Genomic DNA, 24,613 nt, shown 5'->3' on the forward strand with positions numbered 1-24,613 from the left:
TTCAAGAGATATAAGGGAAGAAATAAATGAGTTCAATGTTGTAGAAGCCAAGAGAGGGAGAATCAAACAGAAGAATTTGAGGTTACTGCAACAACACAGAGAGGTAGAGGATAACAACTGAGAAAAGACTCCAAAAGTTAGCAATAAAGTGATTAATGATATCCTTGACCAAAAAAAAAATCAGATACTGTCATGAGGCTATACTGTAAAGGATTAAGGAATAATGGCATTAAGAAAAAGGGTAGGAAGAATGTAAAAAGTAAATGGCCCTATTTTAATATGTTTAGTAGTTAGTAAAAGGGATGAGGCAGAAGGTTGTAATGAAGCTTTAAAGCTTTAACTAGCTAGGGGCCCTCCAACCCAGTCCTACCCTGTAAGTTTCATGTAATAGGAGTCACAGAGTCATGTGTCTTAATTTGCCTGGCAGGCAAGATTCCTGACCATGGGAAGTCAAGGGTTGTAGCATGTAGATGGCATGAAGTGAAACCTTGGCCAATCAGAAAATCTTAGGGGAGGGTTTAGACTGTGCTTAAAAAGCTAGTACATGAAGGGGCAGGCTCTCTGCCATTTTTTGGGCTTGTGAAAAGAGTTACCTTGCTGGTAAACCAGCACTTATCTATATAAGCTAGCTCTGACAAGTGGCAGAGCAGACCACCAAATCCAGCTACGGAATCCAGGAACTATAACATAACCTCTGCCAAGGACTTTTTAAGTTAGGCTAGAAACCTGGTCTCCAAGATTAATTTTTATTCATACCAATAGAAAGGTTTTTTTTTTTAACATTGGGGAACATATGTTTATAGAGAGGTTGCTAGTAAAGAAGTCACAGATACAACAGGAAAATGGGATTATTGATAGAATAAAATAAGAGGAGAGAAGGAATGTGATAAAAAAAAAAATCAGGTAGTATTCAAGTATTCAGGTACAATCACAAGGACTACCTCCTCTGAGGTAGTAAGGAACAAAGAAAATAGAGGAAATTTTGAAATTTTAAGTTAGAGGAACTCAAATCAGTAATTAGAAATAGTTATAAAGATTAAGATATAGCCATATGATCATTGGCAGTAATGTAGTAATAGATGTGAAGCTCAAGAAAACTTCGCACTGAAATTGAGGAAATCAGAACTGTGAGGTTTGTGAAGAAGGAAGAGGCTAAAGGAATACTATGAGCCTGATGCTTAAGTGACTGAGAATGGTCTAGACTAGAGGCCCTAACGTGGTTGCAATCAGGATAGGATTAACATATGAGACCAAATGGACTTCAAAAACAATTGGTTCTTGAGTGACAGTGCAAAAGCAATAATTTGGAAGGAGTACGAAAAGTATGCTTAGCACTTCTCTCTGAATGAACTGAAGGACAGAGTAGCCTAAGTTGGAAAAGTTTCAAGAAAAGAAGCATATATATCAGGTGAAATCTAGGATTTCAGTCAAAACCAGGAAATGGAAAGACTAATCAGGAAAAGGTCAATAATGTCCACTATTTATTGAAAAAAGCTAATAGCATATTATATTATACTGAAACTATAGTGAAGTGATTTCTTTAAATATTTGTATTAGTAACATCAATAAGAGGCTTCAACACATACAGAAAAAAAAGCTTACCAAGTCATTGCATGACTAAGACAAAATAATATAAAGAGCTTCAGTGGGGGAGAACACTTTCAATTTGGGCAATCAAAGAAAGTAAGTGGTAGTGGTTTTTCCACTATACCATACACTTCAATATATTTTGCTCTTCAATATTTTTATTTTTTATTTCATTACATCTCCTGGTATACATGATTAGAAACACTTTCAACTAAGAGTTTACTTCATTTATTAGAAGATGCTTGCATATTATCACACGAGAAACTTCGAAACATTTACTGCCTAACTTTCTTAAAATAACTTCAAGAAACTGGTGTATTTAAATATAAAGATGTTCCTTTTTTACAAGCAAAGGGTGATAAAATCTGCTTCTACTACTTTAAGAAGTCAAAACAAAAGCACATTTGATCTACCTTTAAAAAAAAAGTAATAACTTCATGACAAAAACTTAGAGGAATTTTGCTCCAAAGTGAGAGAACAGGCTTGTGAAATGCATTGTTTAAACAAGCACAAAGTGATGCCAAATTCGAATTATCATTTTCTCAAACAGAATTCATTTGAAAGCATTGGAAAAGAAGTATTCATTACAAAAATGCTAAATTTTTTAAAATACAACTGACTTTTCCTGTTTAAATTCATTAATTTATTTCAAAGACTGCCTCAGAGCAATTATACAGTATAATAATTACAAAATAAAATACCCTTCTGTTGTCTTATACAGTTGTTTAACTTCATCAGGCAAAATGTTCTTAGAATGCATCAATTTAGAAATAGTTAGAGCCCAAAGTGTACCAGTGTCCCGGGATCTAAAAGAAAATAATAAAAAAAAATTAGAAGAAAATCTATTTTCTAAAATTCATTATTGTTTTTGAAAAATGGCTATAAGGGCCACCTCTGCAAAATAACACACCTCTTCCAAATGCAAATAAAACTGACCCTTCAACATTCTTTAATTTGGCAAAAAAAAAGAAAATGTCTGTGCTGAAAAGCTTGTAAGAAGGCAGCCACGCAAATTCATTGCAAGTAGAGCTGTGAACTGATCCTACCATTTCATAAATCTCAATTGAAGTTATACCCCATTAAAATGTTTTTAACAAATGATCCCAGTGCTAACTATCATAGGCCAATGAGAAAAAGGTCCCATATTTGACAAAATATTCATAGCAGTAATATTTTTAAAAGCAAAAAGCTATAAACAAAACATTGGCTCATTATACATGTATGGAATAAAATTAGTAGTGTATTATTCATAAATATGGGTAGCATTAGGATCAATATTAGTAGTAATAATTTCGGATCAATAATCCCTGTAACTTTCCAAAATAGATGGGTTAAACAAGGGCCTTCAGGGAAGAGAGAAAAGAAGCCAATCTCTGCATAACAAACAGCAGAAGTAACCTCTTCCTAAAGTGCACAGACTTTTCCTCCATCCAATCCCCTTTGATTGACTTAGTCAGCATTTCAAAAAACTGATACCTCAGTGGAAATTTTACAGGTCAGAGATTCCCAAGAGAAAATAATTTTTACAGAGATTCCCATGAGAAAGCCAGGAGCCTAGAGATACTGTAAAAGCCCCAATAAATCTGAATACTATTGCAAAAACTGCTGTGTACTATCTTACACACTTCTGAATCTTGACTAAACTGAAAAAGTGTTAATTTGAGAAATACTCTCATGATTCAAAATAGCTGGGAACCATAAGGGAATGTATTATCTAAAAAACAAATGTATCACACACATGGAGATTTCAAGACAACCACTGTATAGATTTCCTATAAATTAAGGATTTTTCTTGTAAGCCTTTAGACACCACTTTGGTTACCCTCAGCAATGCTCCACACCATCTGCTTTCAACACTAAAGGCCACATTCTGTCAGCATCTTATCAGTCTCCTGTCTACTTATGAGAGTGATTTCTGGGTGTGCTAGCTCCCCCAAAATTCCACTACACACAACAGAGAATGGCTTAAGTATAAAGTAGTATATGAAAAGTAACAAAAATACAAAAATACTGGTATTAACAAATGCAGAATAAGTAGATAACATACACAATGATTAAAATAATGCAAAAAAAAGACAATGCTGAAAAAACAATAAAACTCAGGTTAAACAATACTATTGGTTTCAAATTAATAAAGCAAAGATCTTTCCTTTTTGTAAAACAGCAAATTATGAAAAACAAAAATAATTAAGACTATTAGGCTGTTTTATTGTGTGGGAGGATTTTTTGTGTATGTGTGAAGGTACTACTATATGGTACAGAGAGTTTGTTTATGGCAAAATGAGGCAAAAATACTAAATTATGTCAATTAAATTTTTTAAAAGTTTTCTACAGACACTATCTAATTACCTTATGTCTATTTACCTGTCTTTTTTTCTATTGCAACAGCCAAAAAATTCCTCAAGCTTCTGATATCCTCATTAGTAAACTACTGTTACTATTGATATCAGCTAACATTCTAAATTCCAAAAAGCATCCAGAACCTCCAAATCTTATGGAGATTAAGAATGGACCTAGGGATGCATTTATTATGTGGGTAACAATCAATTGACCAAACTTTTGTTTGGAATAGAAGTTGGGGTTCCCAAATACAGGGTTGTACCCCAGGAGTACTCACAAAATAAAATCCAAAAGGCAAGAGAAAAGATGCAAGATTGTTGGCTTTATTAGCTGTTGAGCAGGAGGCAAGGCATACCTCAGAATAGGAAGGCTTAAGACAATGTCCCCCCAGACAGACAGATGAGCTCAAAATTTATAGAAAAAATACAATTCTTAGTTCACATGACATCACTGCACAGTGTCACATTCATTATCTCATACTGACACATTCGTCAGGGCCACATACAGTCTTTTGGAGATGTCCCTCAAATTGACATTTTTAGAGAACAGTCAAAAATTCAGGAGTGTTAAATATGTATATAAACTGAGAGCAAGTTTTGAAACTCTTGGTACCAGAGATAAGATAGAAGGAAATTGCCCTAGTTATAAATCCCTCCTGGGAAATTATCCTTTCTGTTACATCTTGGTTGGGGCAATAACCTCTGCTCAAGGCTTTTGATATTCCAAGTGTCTTGTGGAATATGAATTTGAGTAGGGGGAAGGGAGAAAGCAGTTTGTTGAGGGAAAGGGGACTGAGGTTTTTAAAAGGGAAGTTTTCCTAGTCTATAGTTACTAACTAGCTCTTAAATTCACTGGGGTACAGACTATAGAGAAAAACTCCAAGGAAAAGTTGAATACATTTCTTATGGGAAGATACAGCAGGCCAGCAGGGCCAAAAGGCTTCTTCTGTATTAAAGGTGGAGGTGGGGCAGCCCTGTCCTGTAAGAAGATGCTGTCTCTTCACTACAGCCCTGAAAATATTAGGATCCCCCAAAAATGTTACTCTGGGAATTACACATTTAATATTCACTCCACACACTATGATGCAGGATACAATGGAATATTATTGTGCCATAAGAAATAAAGAAAAATATAAATTCAGAGAAATCTGGGATTTATATAGCGGGGCAGAGCCAAGATGGCAGTTTAGTAGCAGCAAAAGCTAAAACTATTCTGATAATCCTTCCAAACCAATCTTTAAAAGGCACCTCAAAATGAGAGAAGTCAAAAGCCAACAGCAAGACAGAGTGAGGGGGCTCTCCCACTGAACACACTTGAAAGGTAGGCAGGCAGAAAGTTGATTTTCAAGGGGAACCAGTAGCAAAACTGCACAGAGGAGTGCTGGCTGACCAGCCAACACCCCCCCTTCCCCCCCCACCAACTGCACCAAGTTCTGCAGCTAGGCATAGGCTAACTTTGAGATCACAGGATGGGGGCTACATGAACAAAAGAACACCTCAGACCCACCCCTTGATGTACCAGGCCCTGGCACCAACCCATAGTGAAGTCCAAAATTGCATCACAGTGGGCTCTTTCAAGCCTAAACTTGCTGAGATGAAGACCTAGCTCGAGGGCAAAATAGATCGCAGTTCTGATCCCTGCAAAGGTGACAGAATCAGCAAGTAGTTTTCAGAATTTCCATCCACAGGAAAAAAAAAAAAAGGCTGGGAAAATGAGTAAAGAGCAAAAGAAACATTTAACTCTTGAAAATTTCTATGGGGACAAAAAGCAAAGCATAAAATCAACAGAGAATGGTGAGATCAAAGCAAGCACATGTAAAACTTAAAAAGAAAAAGGAAAACATAGGAATTAGTCTCAAGTGCTGGAAGAATTAAAAAAGGAATTAAAAAATCAAATAAGACAGGTCAAAGAAAAATGTGAAAAAGTAGTAAAAGTAATGTAAAAAGAAAATAACAGCTTAAAAAGCAAAACTGGTCAACTGGAAAAAGAGACACAAAAATCCAATGAAGAAAAGAATTCTTTAAAAAACAGAACTGACCTACCAGAAAAAAGCAAAAGAATCTAATGAAGGAAAGAGTGGCATGAAAACTAGAATGTACCAAATGGAAAAGGAAGATAGAAATGTCAGGGAAGAAATTCAGTCTTTAAAAATTAGAAATGGGCAAATAGAAGCTAATGACTCAACAAGACATCAAGAACAATAAAACAAAATCAAAAGAATGAAAAAAAATAGAAAATATGAAATACCTAATTGAAGAAACAACTAATATGGAAAACAGATCCAAGAGAAACAATTTAAGAATTACTGGACTCCCTGAAAGTCATGATTAAAAAAAAAAAAAAAAAAAAAAAAGCCTGGACAGCATAATACAAGAAATTATCTAAGAAAACTGCCCGGATAATCCTGAATAAAAAGATAAAAAAAAAAGAAATTAAAAGAATCTACAGATCACCACCTGCAATAAATCCCCAAATGACAACACCCAGGCATGTTATAGCCAAGTTCAAGAGCTCCCAGGCCAATGAAAAAATACTGCAAGCAGTAAGAAAAAAACAATTAAGATATCATGGAGCCTCAGTCCAAGATTAAATAGGATCTGACAGCTTCCACATTTAAGGAGCAGATGACTTGGAATATGACATTCCAGAAGGCAAGAGAACTAAGTTTATAATCAGAGAAACCTCGGAAGTATTTTAAAAACAGTAACATTATAGCTAAAATATACATCTTTATTTGTAGCTATATATTGTATAAAATACTTCATATACAATTTATTTTCTCTCATTTTCTACACAATTCTAAATTTTGCAAGCAAATCTTATTATTCTAATTTTTAAAATGAGGAAACTGAGACTTGGGGATGGCAAGTAATTTTCCCATAGTTGCAGAGCTAGCACTCATTAGTAAAGACTTAAAACTTTTCTACCTACACTGAAACATTACCTTCAAAATAGTTACTACCAATTTCAACAGATGAAGTCAGTTCCACTTCTCCTGGCAGCCTACATTATAAATAAAGAAATCAGGGACTAAAATAAACGGTTTCTTACCTGATAAATATCAGCTGAAGCAGTCCTGGTAAGTTGCAAAGAACACTTAAATTATCATAAGTGATATCCATTCCTTGAAGCATCTCACAAAATTCAATTAGCATGTTATATGGATTTTCTAGTTCTTCACACCATTGCAATGAATAAAACAATTCTGCAACTAATAAAAAGGGCAGTATCAGAATAACATATTTATAAATACTTCAACAATTTTCATTTGCCCAATCTCATTTCTCAACACAACAATCATTCTGCCTACTCCTACACCAAAATATCAGAAGAAAAGGACCACATGCACACACACATACATACATACATACATACATACATATATATAATTCAAAATGATGTCAGAGCCATGGCTTCAGATGGTCTCATTTTTGTAAAATTTCACTTAATAAGCAAAGAACTAGGCTTTTCTTTCCCTGATTTTTTTCTCCTTGAATACTGAATCAGCTGTACAACTTTTGTTTTAAATTCTTATTCTCTCCACAATACATGCTTATTCCCCCTGCCAATAACCTCAAAGTTGCATGGAAAAAAAAAATTAACAACAAATCTATATAAGCCTTCCAAATTTATAATCTAATCAATTTTGTAAAAACTCTAGCCAGATGAAATACTCACCCCATGTTGTTATTTGGATTTCTAGCTACTTTAAGAAAATAGAATTTTTTGAAGTTCCATAAGGAACAACAATATGATCAGCCACAGAAAGTAGAAAATTATAACATTGAAAATAGGCAATGTTAAAACAAATAAATAAATAAATGAATGAAACCAAATCAGAGTAAAGAAATTCTAACCACACACTGGAATCTTCTCAAATAACATTTTCTTCAGGATGTGTGTGTGTGTCTTGAACTCAACAATTCAATTAACTAAACATTTATCATAATGAAAGTCCCTCCTGATTAGGACCAAGAGAGACCTTTTTATTAAAAAATTTGATTTATTGTGTATTTTAATAAAATTACAATATTTCCATTTGATTTAATATCTATTATGTCTTTCAATGTCCCTCATCACTAAAACAAATGTTATTCAAAGAACTAAATTAGTGTGTATTAAAATTATTTTAAGATTATTCATTTTCACATATTTTATGTAAGTCATATTTTCATCACAAAGCAATACTTACTTATTTTTTCAGTTTTATTATCTTCAAGAATTATTTCCTCCTTCAGAGTCAACAAGACTACTTTGCTTAATAATGCTGTGGTACACAAATGGCTTGGAAGCTGCATTGTACTGTATTCTTTGAAATCTGTTCTAGAGTACTCATAGTTCAAACTCAATCTTCCTTCCAAAAGAGGTTTATGCAACCACTATAATAAAAGAAAGGGAAGAGGGAGACAAAAGAATTCTACTGCTATACCTTAGATAAGTAATTTCAATTTAACACAGGATATGCAGTGCAATAATAAAATTCCAAAATTATACGATGTCAAATGTGTACATTAAGAATCAAAGAGGAGAGGCAACTAAGTGGCTAAGTGGATAGAGTACCAGGCTTGAAGCTGGGAGGACCTTGGCTTCAAATCTGGCCTCAGAAACTTCTTAGCTGTGTGATCCTGGGCAAGTCACTTAATTCCTCTTGCCTAACCCTTATCACTCTTTTGCTTTGGAATCAATACTTAATACTGATTCCAAAAGGTAAGGGTTAAAAAGAAAAAAGAGTCAAAGAAAAAGGATGGCAGAACAAAGATAAGGAATCTCTAAACTTTCCCAAATTCCTCCCTAAAGTTAAAATAATGCCTCAAAATGAATTCTGGAGTGGTAGAACCAATAAAAGGGATGGGATGAGGCAATTTTCTCACTCAAGACAACTTGGAAGGTCAGGTCTATTTCATTGAGGTGAGTAGGGAACATAGTCTGGTGCATACCAAGCCCAGGAAGCCTGCAGCCCTGGAACAAAGCAACACTAAGAAAAAATGCTCCAACTCTTCCCTTGCAAGCCAGCAACAAGACACTTCCACATACACTCATTGAGGTCCGAAGTCTGGACAAAAGCAAGCAGTGAGACATTGAGCCCCAGCATAAGGAAGCCTGTGGTAAGTCATGGCTAAACCAAAGCCTGTGGTAAGTTATGCCTAAACCAGTGCAAGCCCACAACAAACAAAAAAAAAAAATTTTTTTTTCCCCACAAAAAAAAAAGGGCAAATGAATCAACATCTTCCAGAGATCTTAACCCATAAGCAGTAAAGAGATCTGAAAACTAATCAAAACCTAAAAACCTTTGCTAGTATTATGTGCTGGATTCTTCTGTATTTTCCATGTACAGTTCTGGGTCACAATCCTAAGGAAAGGGAGAGGAGAAGTAGCAAGAGCAGGGAACCAAATCACAGTTCCAAGGTAGAAAGGAGTACTTGTAATCAGTCACAGACAAGAACACTGACCAAGAAAGCATTTACTTTTCCTTAGATTTTATTTGGAAGAACTGAAACTTGAAGACACTTAAAACTAGCTCTGTGAGTAGCAGTACAAAAAACCTAAAGTATAGAAGAGCGCCTGTTCTACCACTGGAACAAAGCTAAACTTAAATATAAAAATAAAAGTAAAGAAAAAGGCTGGGAAAATTAGCAAACAGACAAAAAAGAACCTAACTAAAAAAGTTACTTTGGTGACAGGGAAGGATAAGATGCAAACTCAGAAAAAGACAGTGAAATCAAAGCAGCTACATGCAAAGCTTAAAAGAAAAATGGGAATTAGTCTCAGACTCTAGAGAAGCTCAAAAGGGATTTTAAAAATCAAATGAGAAGCAAGAGGTAAAACAGGGAAAAGAAATGAAAGCAATGCAAGAAAGTCAAAATCTTGGTGAAGCTGGCACACACAAGAATGTACATGCACATACAGACAAAAAATGAAGAAAACAACTTAAAATATAGAATAGACCAAATAGTAAAAGAGTCATAAAAATCTACTGAAGAGAAGAAATTCTTAAAAATCAGAATTGGCCAAATGGTGAGGAAAGGTAATTTTGCAAGGATATACAATGGAATGTGGTAGAACAGAGAAGACAGGGCAGAGACAGTTGGAATCATGGGAGAGGTGCTTCTGGGAGTTCAATGAATTCGGGGGCGAAGGGGGGAGGAACGACTACTCTGGGACTCTGAGGAGAGAGCCAGCTCTGAGACGCTACTCCAGTACTAAAAATAAACCCATTCCTGTGAGAAATCTACTGAAACCCTGCAACTGTTCTGGTTGCACTGATAAAGGAAGACCTGTGTGGACCTGATTGACCTGCTCACAGTTTGCCTTAAGGGTTTACCCCGAGGGTAGGCTGGATTGGTCCTGAAGCCTGACCTCTCATCTATGCCAGCTTTTAACTAGAGACTTACTCTTTTTTGGATTTAGCCTAGGATTAATCAGCATAAAAAAGAATATCAGACAAGAGAAGATTTCCAGGCTAGCCTCAGCTTTAGCAGAGGCTAAAGGACTTGCCATTGATCTGTGTCATTAGTTAGAGAAAACTAATAACCCTCTCTTTCTTGACCTCATCTTTGTTATCCTTCATTTAAATAAATAATCATAAACGATAGAAAAGCAGTCAGATCTATTATAGTGGAAGAAGGGAAAGATTATTGGGTTATCCTGGAGAGAGTCTTATTAGACTGGGTTGAGCAAAACCTCCCAGCCACCCATCTTGATCTCTTCTTTCAGGTCAGCTTTCTGTTTCAGGGGAGAACACCATTTATACCATCTCCTAAAGTGTTTCTTTATCCCTGTCACAGTTTGCTGTGTTTATCTCTGTCACCAGATTGTACTGGCCTAGGACAGTGAGTGCAGCCTTCTTTGCTCTCTGTCCAAGAGGGAGTTACCCTATCAGATCAGGTTATGCAAAATCCTGATCATCTGTCTATATTAATAATACAGGATCTCCCTCCCATTTAACAATGGAAAAAGAGGTATGAAAGCTCACAGAAGAAAATAATTACATAAAAATTATTGGACAAAGAGAAGCTAATGATTCTGTAAGACATCAAGAACAATAAAACAAAATCAAAAGAATGAAAAAATTGAAGAAAACAAACTATCTCACTGATAAACAACTGAGATGAAAAATAAATCTGGACTACCTAGACATCTCCTTCACGAAATTATCAAGGAATATGGTCCTGACATTTTTGAATTAGAAGGAAAAATAGAAAAGGAAAGAATTCAACAGTCACCTCCTAAAAGAGAACCTAAAATAAAAACTCTCCAGAATATTATAAATTCTAGAGTTTTTAGGCCAAGGAGAATTATATTGCAAGTAGACAGAAAGAAACAATTCAAATAATGATTTACACCGGATTTAGCAACTTCTGTATAAAGGTTTAAGAAGGTTTGGAATATGATATTATAGAAGTCAAAGGAGCTAGGATTACAACCAAGAATCACATACCCAGAAAAACTGAGTATAATTCTTCAGGGGGAAAAAAAGATTTGCAAGCATTTTTGATGAAGAGTTGAACAGAAACTTTTGATTCTCAAATACAAGACTCAAGAGAAACATAAAAAAGTAAACAGTAAAGAGAAAACAAAACAATCCCACATTGGGAAGATGATACTTGTAACTCTTAAGAACTTTACCATTATGGAGGCTGTTAGGTGGCTCATTGTATTGAATACCAGGCCTAGAAACAGGAGGTCCTGGGTTCAAATATGGCCTCATACACTTCCTAGTTTTATGTCCCTAGGCAAGTCATTTAACTCCCACTGCCTAGCCCTTACAGTCTTTTGCCTTGGAAATTTATTCTATTAGTAACAAAACCAACAGAAATCATGATTATTGCAACAGATGCAGAAAAAGCTTTTGATAAAATACAACATCCACTTCTATTAAAAACACTAGAGAATATAAGAATCAGTGGAAATTTCCTTAAGATGATACATAGTATCTATTAAACCCATCAACAAGCATTATAAAGATAAGCCAGAAGTCTTCCCATGAAAATCAGGGATGAAGAAATGCCCATTATCACCATTTGTACTCAATATATTATTAGAGATGCTAGCTATAGCAATGAGAAGAAAAAGAAATTGAAGAAATTAGAATGTAATTAGGAAACTAAACTATCACTCTTTGCGGATGATATGATGGTATCATATGAGTATGATGGTATCCCTTCCAATTCCTGGGGTTGGGGGTTAAGGTACCCCCATGATCTGGAAAATCCACATAAAATTTTATCTTTTTCTTTTATGAAGTGTTTACAGTTAAAAAATTGTGTATATTTATAGTATTAAGACATAAAAATATTTTGCTATTATATAATACTACATATATATTTTATGCATTTCTGAATTTCTAAACTTTTTCTGGGATATCTGCTGGCCTTTGCATGTCATCTATACCTTCCAAAAAATTTCCCAAAAATTCTTATTTAATTTCTTAAAACCATGATGAGGAAAATGGATAGGGATAGCTGTACTTAGAGAATCCTAGAAAATCCATTTAAAAAACTAATTGAAATAATTAACACTAGCAAAAAGTTGCAAGACACAAAATAAACCCACAGATATAGATATTTACAGATATATATAATCATCAGCATTTCTATATATTATCAACAAAGTCTAGCAATAAGAGATCATTTAAAATAACTATGGAGGGGGCAGCTGCATAGCTCAGTGGATTGAGAGCCAGGCCTAGAGACAGGAGGTTCAAGGTTCAAATTTGGCCTTAGACACTTCTCAGCTGTGTGACCCTGGGCAAGTCACTTGACCCCCATTGCCTAGCCCTTACCACTCTTCTGCGTTGGAGCCAATACACAGTATTAACTCCAAGGTTCCCAACTCCATTAACCTTAGTGTCCCACTTTTTCCACATTTCCTCCAACATGTTTGATTTTCCTTTTCTTCCATATTAGCCAATCTGATAGGCATGAGGTGGTACCTCAGAGTTGTTTTAATTTGCATTTTTCGAATCATAAGTGATTTAGATGCATATACATATATATATATATATATATTTTTTTTTTTAATCCAAAGAGGAAAGTTTTGCTAAGCTTACTAGACTATGTAGTAAAAAGAAGATGCTAGCTTGAATTAAATCCAAATAATCATTAAAAGAGAGCTCTGAATTAGACAAAGCTTATAGGAGAATTTTTCAGTCTCTAACATACCTGTGTTGAAAGAGAATGCCTCATATTTTCCCATTCACTATCACTTGGCATTATATTTTCAACAAAAAGTCTCAGAAGAAAAAGTGTATTATATGCTTCCAGAAGACTATTTAGTAAGTCATCAACAGTGGACATCATAACTCGAAGACTAAAAACAAAAAAATATATAATAGTTATAGACTGTCACTTTCATTTCAGGACTTTCATATCAGATAATATCTTTATTGAATCAGAAAGATAAAAAGAGAGATAAGTAATTTTCCTGTATCAAATAATCATAAATAGGAAACATATTACGGGCCTTCTAATTTTTAACCCAGAGCTTTATTCACTTCTTTTGAAACAGTACCATGTATCTAAGAATTTCCTACTGACAAGGAAAAGAAAAAGGAAAATATCACCTCACTTTTTCACCCTAAGAGCTAAGAACTATTCTGTGGCTGACTTTTAGAGTAGATATGATTCCAGTTTATCTCTAATTTTATACATTTCCTTAAAAATAAAATCTCCATTTTAGAGATACTGGGATCAGAATACCAAAGGGTGCTCCCAACAAGAATGGATGTCTTCTAAGCCTACCCTAATCCAGAGAAGTGTTTATAAATAAATTCTTTCTGATGTCCAATTATCTTTAAAGAGATAGTTATGGTAGCATTTAACATTCTAGCAAGAAATAATCTTTGAAGATAAAAAATATTAATTTTATATTAAACTACAGATTACAAAATTTAAAAAAAAAAGACTAAGATGAAAAGTATAAAGAACTTACCTTTTGACATCCAAAGATGCAGACTGAATTTGGTTCTTGAGCCAAAGGGCAGATGAGTGCAAGAATGTGCTCTGTGTATTTGCATTTCCAAATTGATGAACCAGTGAATGTAAGCCACATAACCAAGTATGCTTCAGTTTACTGACAAGAGAGTCTAAAATCAAGCAGTTAATATGGATTGGTGACACAAGATGTCCAAATACTTTACTCATTTGAATATGGTCTTAGGTTATATTAAGTTACAATTTGTAAAAAGCATCATTTAAACAGATAAAAAAATATTCAACTTCTAAGCAAAGAATTTCTGAATCATAAGAATAATACAAGTAAGGCACATAACCAATTTAAACTGATGTGATTTTCAAGGATATATTTCCTGCTTAGAATTAATACAGGTTTTTACTTTTAAAAGCAAGAAAAATATTATCATCATTTTTTTGGAGAACGTAATAATGAGGTGCTTTTTTAAAAAGCCTCCCCTTTCTTTAATACATAAGAGTATACTAGGGCAGTAGGGTCAAATTCAAATAGAAACGGTTTCACGAAGGCAGCACATTGAATTAGAAAAACACGAATTAAGATAATCTATGTTGTAATTCATTTTTCATTTATTTTGTTAGAATTTCTCAATTATATACTTTTTAAACCTCACCTTCCATTTTAGAATCAATATTATGTATTGGTTCCAAGGCAGAAGAAAGGAAAGGGCTAAGCAATTGGGGTTAAATGACTTACCTAGGGTCATACAGCTTGGAAGTGTCTAAGGCCAGATTTAACAGAGGATCTCCTGTCTTTAGGCCTGGCTTTCTATCCACTGAGCTACCTAGATGCCCCATGTTTATTTTATCTTTTAACATTAGAGAAAATAAGGGAATATGGTGCTGTGAAATAAGCAGAAAGATTAAGGAAACCAGGGGGTTTTTGTCTTAAGTTTCAGCACTAATGAATATGTAACCTATGGGAATTTGCTTCATTTCTCCAAAGTTGTTTCTAATGTAAAATAGGGGTAGATGAGAAGGGAAGGAAGGTAAATGACAAGCTGATCTATTAAGTGCCCTCTAAATCTGATATTGTATTAATTCTCAAAATAGTGCATGTCACACATGAACCTATGACTTTGAATGTATAAAAATGTTCTAAATCCCATGTAACAATGTCATTTTAAAGTCATAGGGATAGACTACATGTTATCTCAATATCCTTTCCTACCTTGACATTTATTATCAAATAATTAATCAATCAATATTAAGTACCTATATAGCCAAGGCTGTTTTAAATTCTAGATATAAAAAATGAAGTGAAAAAATTTATTTCCCAAGGAATTTATATATATGTATATATATACACACACATACATATATATATATATATGTTCTCATGAGAAAACAATCAGGCTGACTAGATATTTTATCTCTAGAAACCTTTAAGCCTCATGTCCAGACTGGAACAGGTAGGGAATGTCTAACCATCTAAACCAATGTCTTAATTTTCACATTAAAATAATGAAATGTACTCTCCAGTGTCCAAAGATGAAGTTTTCCAAGAACAGTTAAAAAAAAAAACTATTCAGAAATATGCTTATATTACACACCTGATAAATGTGTAATATCCTGGTTCAGAGCACACAACTGAAAGATGGTTAATAACAACTGTTCAGATGATGGCATTAACCAACATCCTTTCATAGAGATGAAAAAGTTGGAGGCCACATCACAGATAAAAGATACTGACGACTCAGTATTTCCATCTTCTGAAATAGTCTTTGCTTTGGATAGAGCTACATTAAGTTTACTGATAATTCTTTCGACATAAGCTTCTCCAATCAAGTAATCTATGGACAAAATTTAAAAGAAATAAAATATTACAAATATTATCACTGCATTTCCAAGCACCTCTACTATATTTTTTATTATTGGTAGTTCTTTTTCATTAGAGCAATTCTCCAAATGCATAGGTGGCATGACATGGCAGATAAGAAAGTTGGTCTTTGAAGTTAAGAAGACCAAAATTTTTTAAGTTATACCTCTGACACAGCTGGGTAAACACAGGCCCAGCAAATCTGTAACACTATAAGTTATATGTCAGTTGCCAGTCTTTCAATAATGATAGGAGATTTCATTAATGAAATCAAAGAGCCAAAAAAATAAGACATGAGCATATACACATACATATAAACAAACACACACACATACATATACATACAGAAAATTCAAGGCAAATATCCAACCTGCTCTCAAATTAAGCTCAAAATAAGTCAAAAGAACCTAATAAAAATTCTGATGTGCTAGTAAAAAAAGCAGATTAGCAAAACTCAAGTTTAAAAAGAATTAAATTTCTTCCAAATAATGTTGAAAGGACTAAGAAAGCACTTTAAAATGCCCACAACAGATCCTACAAACTAAATTTTTTTATATATATAACATATAATATGCATATTAAAAGACTTGTTGCTTCTCTAAACAACAAGCCAGCTAAATCTGGGCAATTCTAAATTTTTCAAAGAGTGAACCCCAATTGGCAAAATAAACCCACAAATGAGCCTACCATTTTTAACATGCTGAGACAATACCAAACTTAAAAGGGTCCATCTTTCTGAGGTAAATGATTCTGAAGATACTTCAACTTCCAAGTCCTCATTACACAAATAATCAGCCAAAGTTGCCAATTTCTCTCCTAGAATATCTCCCTTTAGCCAAGTAGATACTAACAAGTGTTTATCAGAACCTGAACATGCCTAAAAATATAAAAGTAAAGATAAGCATTAGTAAGATTTACCAACGATACACAAATTCTATTTAATTCATTAATTTTTCTAAAATGATGTTTTCATGTCAGTCCCTTACCTAGAAATCTTCAATTTTTTAATACTATCTGAAGAAAAATAATAATTATCATCTATAGGGCACTTTAAAGTTTGTAAAGAGCTTTCTTCACAGCAACCTTGAGAGATAAGTAGTACACATATGTACATTATCCCCATTTTAGTGATGAAACTGAAGCTCTGAGAGATTAAGACTTGCTCATAATCATACAGTCATTAAGTTATCTGAGGAAGAATTTCAATGCAGGCCTTTAGTTTCCAAGTACTCTAGTCACTGAGCTACAATGCCTCCTCCCAAATTTCAAATTTCTCTTAATTTAGCCCCAACTAATAATTTAAAAATTTTTGGTACCCATTTTTTAACACAATCCCTCTGTTCCTATTAAGTTTGTCTAACATCATGCTCTCACCTCTGTTCATGTGATTCCCTAAGCATATTTGGAATGCTATCTCCCCTATGAAGCTTACTGATTAAATTATTCGGCAACTTCCTGAAACCCTACTGGATCTCTCCTTTCTCTGAAAAACTGTACTACTCATTTGGGAATTTACTCATATTCATATTCTGTACTTCCATGTTCCAAATACATATATCTTCTTCTGAAAAAACTAAAGTTCTTCAAGATAAGGGCCATTTTATAATTCCTTTGCATTCCCCAAAGAGCTTAGCACTGTGGCATGCATACTTTATCCTTCATAAAAATATTGAGGAATAAATTTTAAATAAGAAACCTAACAAATGTTATTTTCTGGCTCTTTAATTTTACTAAAATTACTAAAATTAATTTTACTAAAATTAAAGAGAACTTTATGTATAAGAGTGGCAAGTTACTTCTGTATTAAAGACTGAAATCACGCTGCCATGGAAAAAAAAAACTTAGGCCCAGAAGCAAGTTATTGAGCCCAGATGTTTAACTGCAAATGACCGATCTTCAAGGAAAAAAATATCCATCAATCCATTCCAGAAACATGTTGATCCATGTTCCTCATGCTCCTTTTGTTTTGAGGATTGAGGAAGAAGAGAAATTGCAACCTGGTTCATTTCAATGCAATCTGGAAAAAAAAAAAAAAAACAACCAAAAACCAAGTGCGGATTGGAAAATGCCTTCAAAATCATGCTTTGGAAATAATCTAATCTTTAAAAATGTGTTAAGTGGCACTAAAGCAAAGTTTAACATGTTCTATGCCTGGCTTTGCCATATATTCATAGATAGTTGCTTAATCTCTTGGCTTCTATTTCTTCCTCCATAAAATGAGAGAACAGAACTAGATAACATCCAATGTCACTTCTGGAACTGATATTCAAAGACTTTGTTCTAAAAAAGTTTAACTTAGAATCTTTCTCTTTAAGCTATGGGTAATCCCATTAAATTGGTTTTTTATTTTAAATATTTTCTTTTTAATTTGAAGTTTGATATTAAATGGAGTAGCCAATGTACATGAAATAACATAAGAAAACTAGGCTACAATAGTAGATTACTGCTGATTTAAGTATTAAAAAAATTTAACTACTTGGAAATTCCAATCTCACAAACCAAAAAATTACGAGAAAAAGAATATTAGGAGGGCATTATTCTTATTTTATCATTCTTGGGCATCATTAAGAAAGGACATTTAAATCATTTCGCTAGAGATAAAGAGACTGTCTGCAATTTCATTGGTGTAATGAAATCCTGAATGAGAAAACACCCTCAAAGCAGGACAGGCAGTACCTTTTCTGCACCTAGTGGTTATCTGCAGAAATGAGAGGTTAAAAGTTTAGCTAAGGATTACACAGCTACTATATGTCAGAAGTGGAACTTAAATCTAAGTTTTCCTGCCTTCAAGACTGGCTTTCTATCCACTAAGTCACACTATCACTCATAAATCTTTTCCACATAGAATGAAAAATTAAGAGATTATAGAGAATTATTAGTATTACAGAAATTATACTGCCTTGGGAAAAAAGTTTCAAAATACAATTTTAACAGAATTAAAAACTTTTATCAATGATCAAACATAATTCCAAAGGACTAATGATGAAGCATCTATTTTCTGAAAAAGAAGTGGACTCAAGAAGCAGAGTGAGAGATATCTATTTTTGGACATAGTCAATACAGGAAGGTTTTATTTGACTATGCATATTTGTTACAAAGATTTTGTTTTGTTTTCATTAGGCAGGGGAAAGGTAGAAGAAAAAGAAAAAGAAATATAAGTATCCCTTCCACATCCTGAGGTTTAGAAGTATGGTGCCCCCAAGATCTGGAAAACCAGTGTAAAATTTTTTGGCCCACCCTTTTTTCTTTTTCTTTTATGGGATGTTTCCAGTACCTAATTGTAAAATATGAGTTAAATATTTTGTCATCAGTTAGGTCAATGTTAAGATACCTTTAAACTTCTAGCTTATGTGTGTCAACTGCTGGGTTTTGCATTCATTTTGCAGTTTAATTTTTTAGTTTTTTTTTAACTTTTAAAAAAATTGTGTATATTTATGGCATTAAAAGGTAAAATATGTTGTTATGTAATACTATACATATATTTTATGCTTTTTTGATTTTCTAAATGTTTTCTGTGGCATCTGCTGACCTCTGCATGTCATTTGTGGCTGCTGCAAAATATCCCCAAAAATTCCCATTTAATGTCTTATGCCATCTCACAATATAGTATAACCACAATAGGTAAAGTTGTGATGTGGTAGGGATACCTGTACTTATTAGTTTAAATTTTTTTTCAATTAAAAAGATTTATAATCTGCTGCCCTAGTGTAAAAATGAAACTGAATTTTTTAAAAACTGTTTTTGGACATGGACAATAAAGGAATTTATTTTACTTGACAAAACTTATTTTATAGAAGGTATTTATTTTTTCCTCCCAACAGAGAAGGAGGTGGGAAGAAAACAAAATAGGTTTTTCATAACAAATTAAAATAAAATTGAATTTTTGAAAATGCTATACAGTGGTAGTAGGAAAAAGTCTTTTAACGCTTAAGTCATATTGTATTTCTCAAGACATGCTTTCTCTCAAAACATTTTTTCTACTTAAAGCCTGGCCAAAAGAAATTATTTTTTAAAAAATGAGATCTTCCACCAGAGAATTCATTTGGCAGAAAATGTGCTCCTGAATTATGAAAGGAAGAATTTAATAACAACATATTTGGCATATTATGTTGTGACTAAATATGGGAACAAATTTTAATGCACAGTAACTAATCAACTCTTAAGCCTGAAGGATAATTTTTTTCTAAAACTACAAAAAAATAACCATAAAAGAAAAATGGAAAAAATACCTTTTGTATAATCCGAAGAATAATATTCCATTTCAGATCCAACTGAATGAGGGGGGAAAAAAAAGTTACTTATAATCCATTAATAGGACAAAAACAATTTCTGAAGTATTAAAATTGCTATGACAAAAAGGAGAATTAAAATTAAAATTAAAAATAAAAGAAAGTCATTTGAAGTCATTTAAATAAATTTAAAGGACTCATTCACAACATTTAGACCGAAGGCAATAACTGAAAGAATTTGTTTCTAGTCTCATGAAATTACTGAATTGCAAAATTAAAAGGAACCTCATAGAATTCCAAAACTGCATACTGAAGCCACTTGTTACATTTTTGGTTGGCTTCCAATTATTATGAAGCTTTTCTAGAATTTCTATCTATAGCTCCTAGTTCTACCCTTCATGGTAAAGTAAAACAAATTTAATCCTTCTTACACATGAGTAATCTTTTCAGATACAGCAAACAAGTCTATTCCAAGTCATCCCACACTTTTTTAATTTCCCAGTAATGATCACTATCATATTTTTAATCTATAGCCTTAGCAAAAAAAAGGAAACCATATTCCAGTGCTTAACACAGTTCCTGCCATAGAGTAAGAATGTAATAAATGCCTGACTTGACTATGTGAATATAGAGTGACACAAAAATACCCCAATATTTACATATTTACATAGCACTTTAAGTTTTATAAACTGTTGACATTTTTATTTCATTTAATCCTTACAACAAAAAAAACCTGATAAGAAAGGTTGTGACTTGCCATAGTTACACACAGCTACAAAGTAGGAATTAACCTAGTGATACCTTTGTTAAATCATCCAGTATAGTTTTTCTTTCTGAATTACTTTCACAGCAATAGAGGATGCTGTACAAAATATCAACCAGAAAATCAGTATTTTGCTTCTTGTCTTCACTAAGCCAATTTATTAGTTTTTCATACATAAATCGTACTGCAGGATTTTCACGGACACTTCTTACTAGTTCTTGAGGTACAGTATTGACATCGATGTTACATTTTTCATTTTGTAATTCCAGCATAACTTTGAATACTTCACTTGAAGCAAAGGAGTTGAGAAGAGAAGAAAGAAAGCTTAAATGCTTCCTTGACTTCATCCCACTGATGTGTACAACACTCCTTCCAGCAAGATTACAAACTAAGTCATATAGAGGTCCATTCCTTAGTCGAGAGATATGAACTGGAAACTTCTGATCCCAAATGGAATCAGAATCTTCAGCATTGTCCTCTTCCGGAGAGAGGTCTTTTCTGTTCTCTGTGCTACTTTCTGGTGCCCCATCTATATATCGGATCTTGGAAACTTTTTTTTGGTTTTGTTTCCCTGAGCTTTCTGCCTTCTGAAGAACTTGTAATAAACTAGCTAGACCCAACAGTGATTTCTCATCAGCTTCTTGTGAAGCAATTTTCTGAAGACAAATATCTGATAGATTTATCCAGAAAGTGTTCAGCACATTCTTCAAGGTATCAACTACTCTGTCATCTCCATGGGTCTCTGCTTTACTTTCCCAGGAATTTAGTGTTTCTGCTAACTGATCATAGAGCTGTTCATTCTGCAGTCTTGGGTCGTTCAGCGCTGTATCAACAAAAGGGATCAACTAAAAATGAAAGGCAAAAAAAGCATGATTTTTTTCAAGAGGAATATACATAATATGTTCTTGATAAACTGTGAAAATACAGTTGCTGAAAAATATATTTCTAGTGAAAAACTTCCTCTTATAAATACAAACTGGAGGCAGTGAAAAGTTAAGTGACTTACTGAGGGTTACATACCCAATACATTTTTCTGAATGAATCTAGCTCTCTATTTTTTCATTAAGCAACATGGTTTCTCTTAGATATTAAAAATTAACATAATGGACTTCTCTACTAGCATCAATGCAAGGATCCAGAGCAAGGCTGAGAGACTTATGAGAAAGAACTGTGGAAGTAGAAACACAGAAGAAAAACAACTGCTTGAACACATGGACTGATGAGGATATTATTGGAGATGTAGACCCTAAATGATAACTCTAGTCCAACTATCAATAAAATGAAATTAGGTCTTAATCAATGATACATGTAAAACCCAGGGGAATTGTGTATTGGCTATGCGGGGTTGGGGAGATTTGGGAGAGAGGGAAAGAACATGAAACATGTAACTATGGGAAAATATTCAAAATTTAAATTTATAAAAGGAAAAAAAATAAGATATAAATTAAAATAAAATTTAAAAAAGATATTAAAAATTAATGCAGTTCCCCTGGTACGTCTATGTTCAACCAGACCTTTTAACTTCTCTAGAAGCTGATAGTTGAGATTACACATGTTAAATTCCCAACTCGACCTTACTTTTAAGCTTAGGCATAATTACTATGGAATTATAAATTTATCTGCTAATATTACATGTTACTTAATGAATAAGTTAAGAATAAGTTAAAAATTATAAACATTATCTATTAATATCAAAAGGTACATTTTTAAAATGTTATTTTTATTTTATAAATACCTGATCATTGATAAGCATCTTCTGCATCTTAACTGATTCTTCTTTTACACCTAAATTTTGTTGCATTATAAACCGTAAACATTCAAAAAATGCAGATATTACTGCTGAGCAGTCTGAATGGCTCGTTAGGATTCGTTCTGTTGATAGTCTAAAATATAATAAAGTATTAATTAAATAAATTAATTTTGCAATTCTGGCTACCGAACTGAGCTCCTCGTACTCTTTTATAATTATTAAAGAATAAGAAACATTGTGGCACAAAAATATAGGTACTATAAAAAAACATTCTACCAACATCAAAATAACACATTTTAAAAACTAATGAACAAATGAGAAGTACTAAGGAATGACACTATTCAAATGTAAAGAGATTTTAGGAGATGGGATAAAAAGGCATAATAAATAAAAATCATTCTCTTACTTTAAATGATGAGAAAATTAAAACCCAAAAAAAGATTAATTTATTCATATTCACATAGCTATAAGACATATTCAATGAGACTAAATAACAAGATAAAAATCTGAGAGAAAAAATGTTTTGGAAAAATGTATATTTCACTAATAATATTTAGGTAGCACTTAAGACTTACAAAATTTTTTCTCATTTAATACTCACAACCCTGAGTGGGTGGATGGTTCAAATATTATAATTGCCATTTTTAAGAGGAAGAAATTAAGTCTCAGAACTTAAATAATTTGCCTGACATCACTTGCAAAACTTAATCAACAATTTAAAAATTAATCATACTGATGAAACCTCTTATATTGGCAAGTTTCTCAAAATGCTACCAAAATGAACTCATTTGGCAAAGTGATCTCACTTTTGACCGTATCATATTGTTTTCATTGTTTTATGTGACCTGTTATGAAAATTCCAAAGAAAAGAATTATTAGTCTATGGTTTTACAAAGCAATTTATGTAGGCAATATTTAATTTCAGAAATAGAAAAGTAGAAGGATCTCAGAATATATGAGTGCATTGTGGCCCAGAAAAGTGAAGTGGTTTCCAACTCAGGTAACGATGAATCCCTATTCAAAACTCCCACCATAAAATTACTAGAATATAAAAATACTTGAAGAATCTTAATCATAGAATTAATGATTTAGAGCTGTAAAATCACAGATTAAGAAGCCATTGAGGCTAAGCCATCTCATTTGGTAAAGGAAGAAACTGAGGCTGGGAGAGGTTAAATAACTTTGTCCAGAGTCACATAACTAATATGCATCCCAGAAAGGATTTAAACTCAGGTCTTCCTGACTCCATACCTATTATTCTACCCACTACACCTATAACCTTATAGTTATAGAATATTATAAACTATTTAAGATTATCCAGCTAAACCTCTTCTTCTATAGAGGAGGAAAATGAAACCTAGAAATTTAAGTGACTTGCCTGAGATACTACAGAGGCAGAACTAGCTTTGAACCCTTCTAATTCTTGGTTCAATAAAGATCGATAAATTATCACAGGTTCCCATATTGTTCCACTGAATACTTATCTATAAGAAGATACACTAATTACAAGTTGCTCCCACATCTGGGCAAAGAACACCTATAAATCCACATATCTACTCCAAGACACAAATATATTACTATCTATGGCATTTTATACAGAGTCACACTGTATTTCTTTTTCTATTTCTTTATTTTCAAAGAAAATTATGTGTACTTGTTAAATCAAGATTTAGAATATCTTACCCTCGAGTTATATAAGTAAAAAAATCTCTGAAGAATTCCAAGTTTAAGTCTGTCGAAAAATGAGGGATCTTGCTAATAAAAGGCAAGAGATAAGGATATATGACTGTTGCTAGGCCTCTTCCTCCTTCACTAAGCATAGTTGACAGCTTGGGAAACACATTTTTACTTGCATTTACATGATTCCAACAGTCCTACCAAAAATAAACAAAAATCAGAAATATAATGAATTATTCAATTTATCCTTTCCTATAATTCTCCACCTCTAAAAAGTGAAATTAAAAAAAAAAAGATTGAGTCATACCATAAGCATTAGTCACAGTTATGATATAGTCAAAATCATAACATAAATCACTGTTACTCAGAATTCACATGGATAGCATTTAATCTAAAATAATTATATTAGGGCTACTTTCTGAAAATGACAGTTCAATTCCATCTACCTTTTAAGACCCAAATGTGCTACCCTTATTTGTC

At 33.1% G+C, this 24,613-nt stretch overlaps 1 protein-coding gene across 1 annotated transcript in view; it reads right to left on the minus strand.

Moving 5' to 3' along the window:
- LTN1 (listerin E3 ubiquitin protein ligase 1) overlaps positions 1-24,613 on the minus strand; it is a 117,222-nt gene that overhangs the window by 47,987 nt on the left and 44,622 nt on the right. Inside the window, exons 8-18 of the mRNA XM_044670278.1 lie at positions 24,140-24,330; positions 22,442-22,589; positions 20,745-21,551; positions 19,944-19,985; positions 16,402-16,591; positions 15,449-15,688; positions 13,858-14,011; positions 13,089-13,236; positions 8,120-8,306; positions 6,979-7,138; positions 2,289-2,393 (exon numbers count right to left, since the gene is read on the minus strand). Coding sequence (XP_044526213.1) covers positions 2,289-2,393; positions 6,979-7,138; positions 8,120-8,306; positions 13,089-13,236; positions 13,858-14,011; positions 15,449-15,688; positions 16,402-16,591; positions 19,944-19,985; positions 20,745-21,551; positions 22,442-22,589; positions 24,140-24,330 — 2,372 coding nt within the window. The remainder of the gene's footprint in view (positions 1-2,288; positions 2,394-6,978; positions 7,139-8,119; positions 8,307-13,088; positions 13,237-13,857; positions 14,012-15,448; positions 15,689-16,401; positions 16,592-19,943; positions 19,986-20,744; positions 21,552-22,441; positions 22,590-24,139; positions 24,331-24,613) is intronic.

The sequence above is a fragment of the Gracilinanus agilis genome, chromosome 3 (assembly GCF_016433145.1).
Source record: "Gracilinanus agilis isolate LMUSP501 chromosome 3, AgileGrace, whole genome shotgun sequence".
Lineage (NCBI taxonomy): Eukaryota > Metazoa > Chordata > Mammalia > Didelphimorphia > Didelphidae > Gracilinanus > Gracilinanus agilis.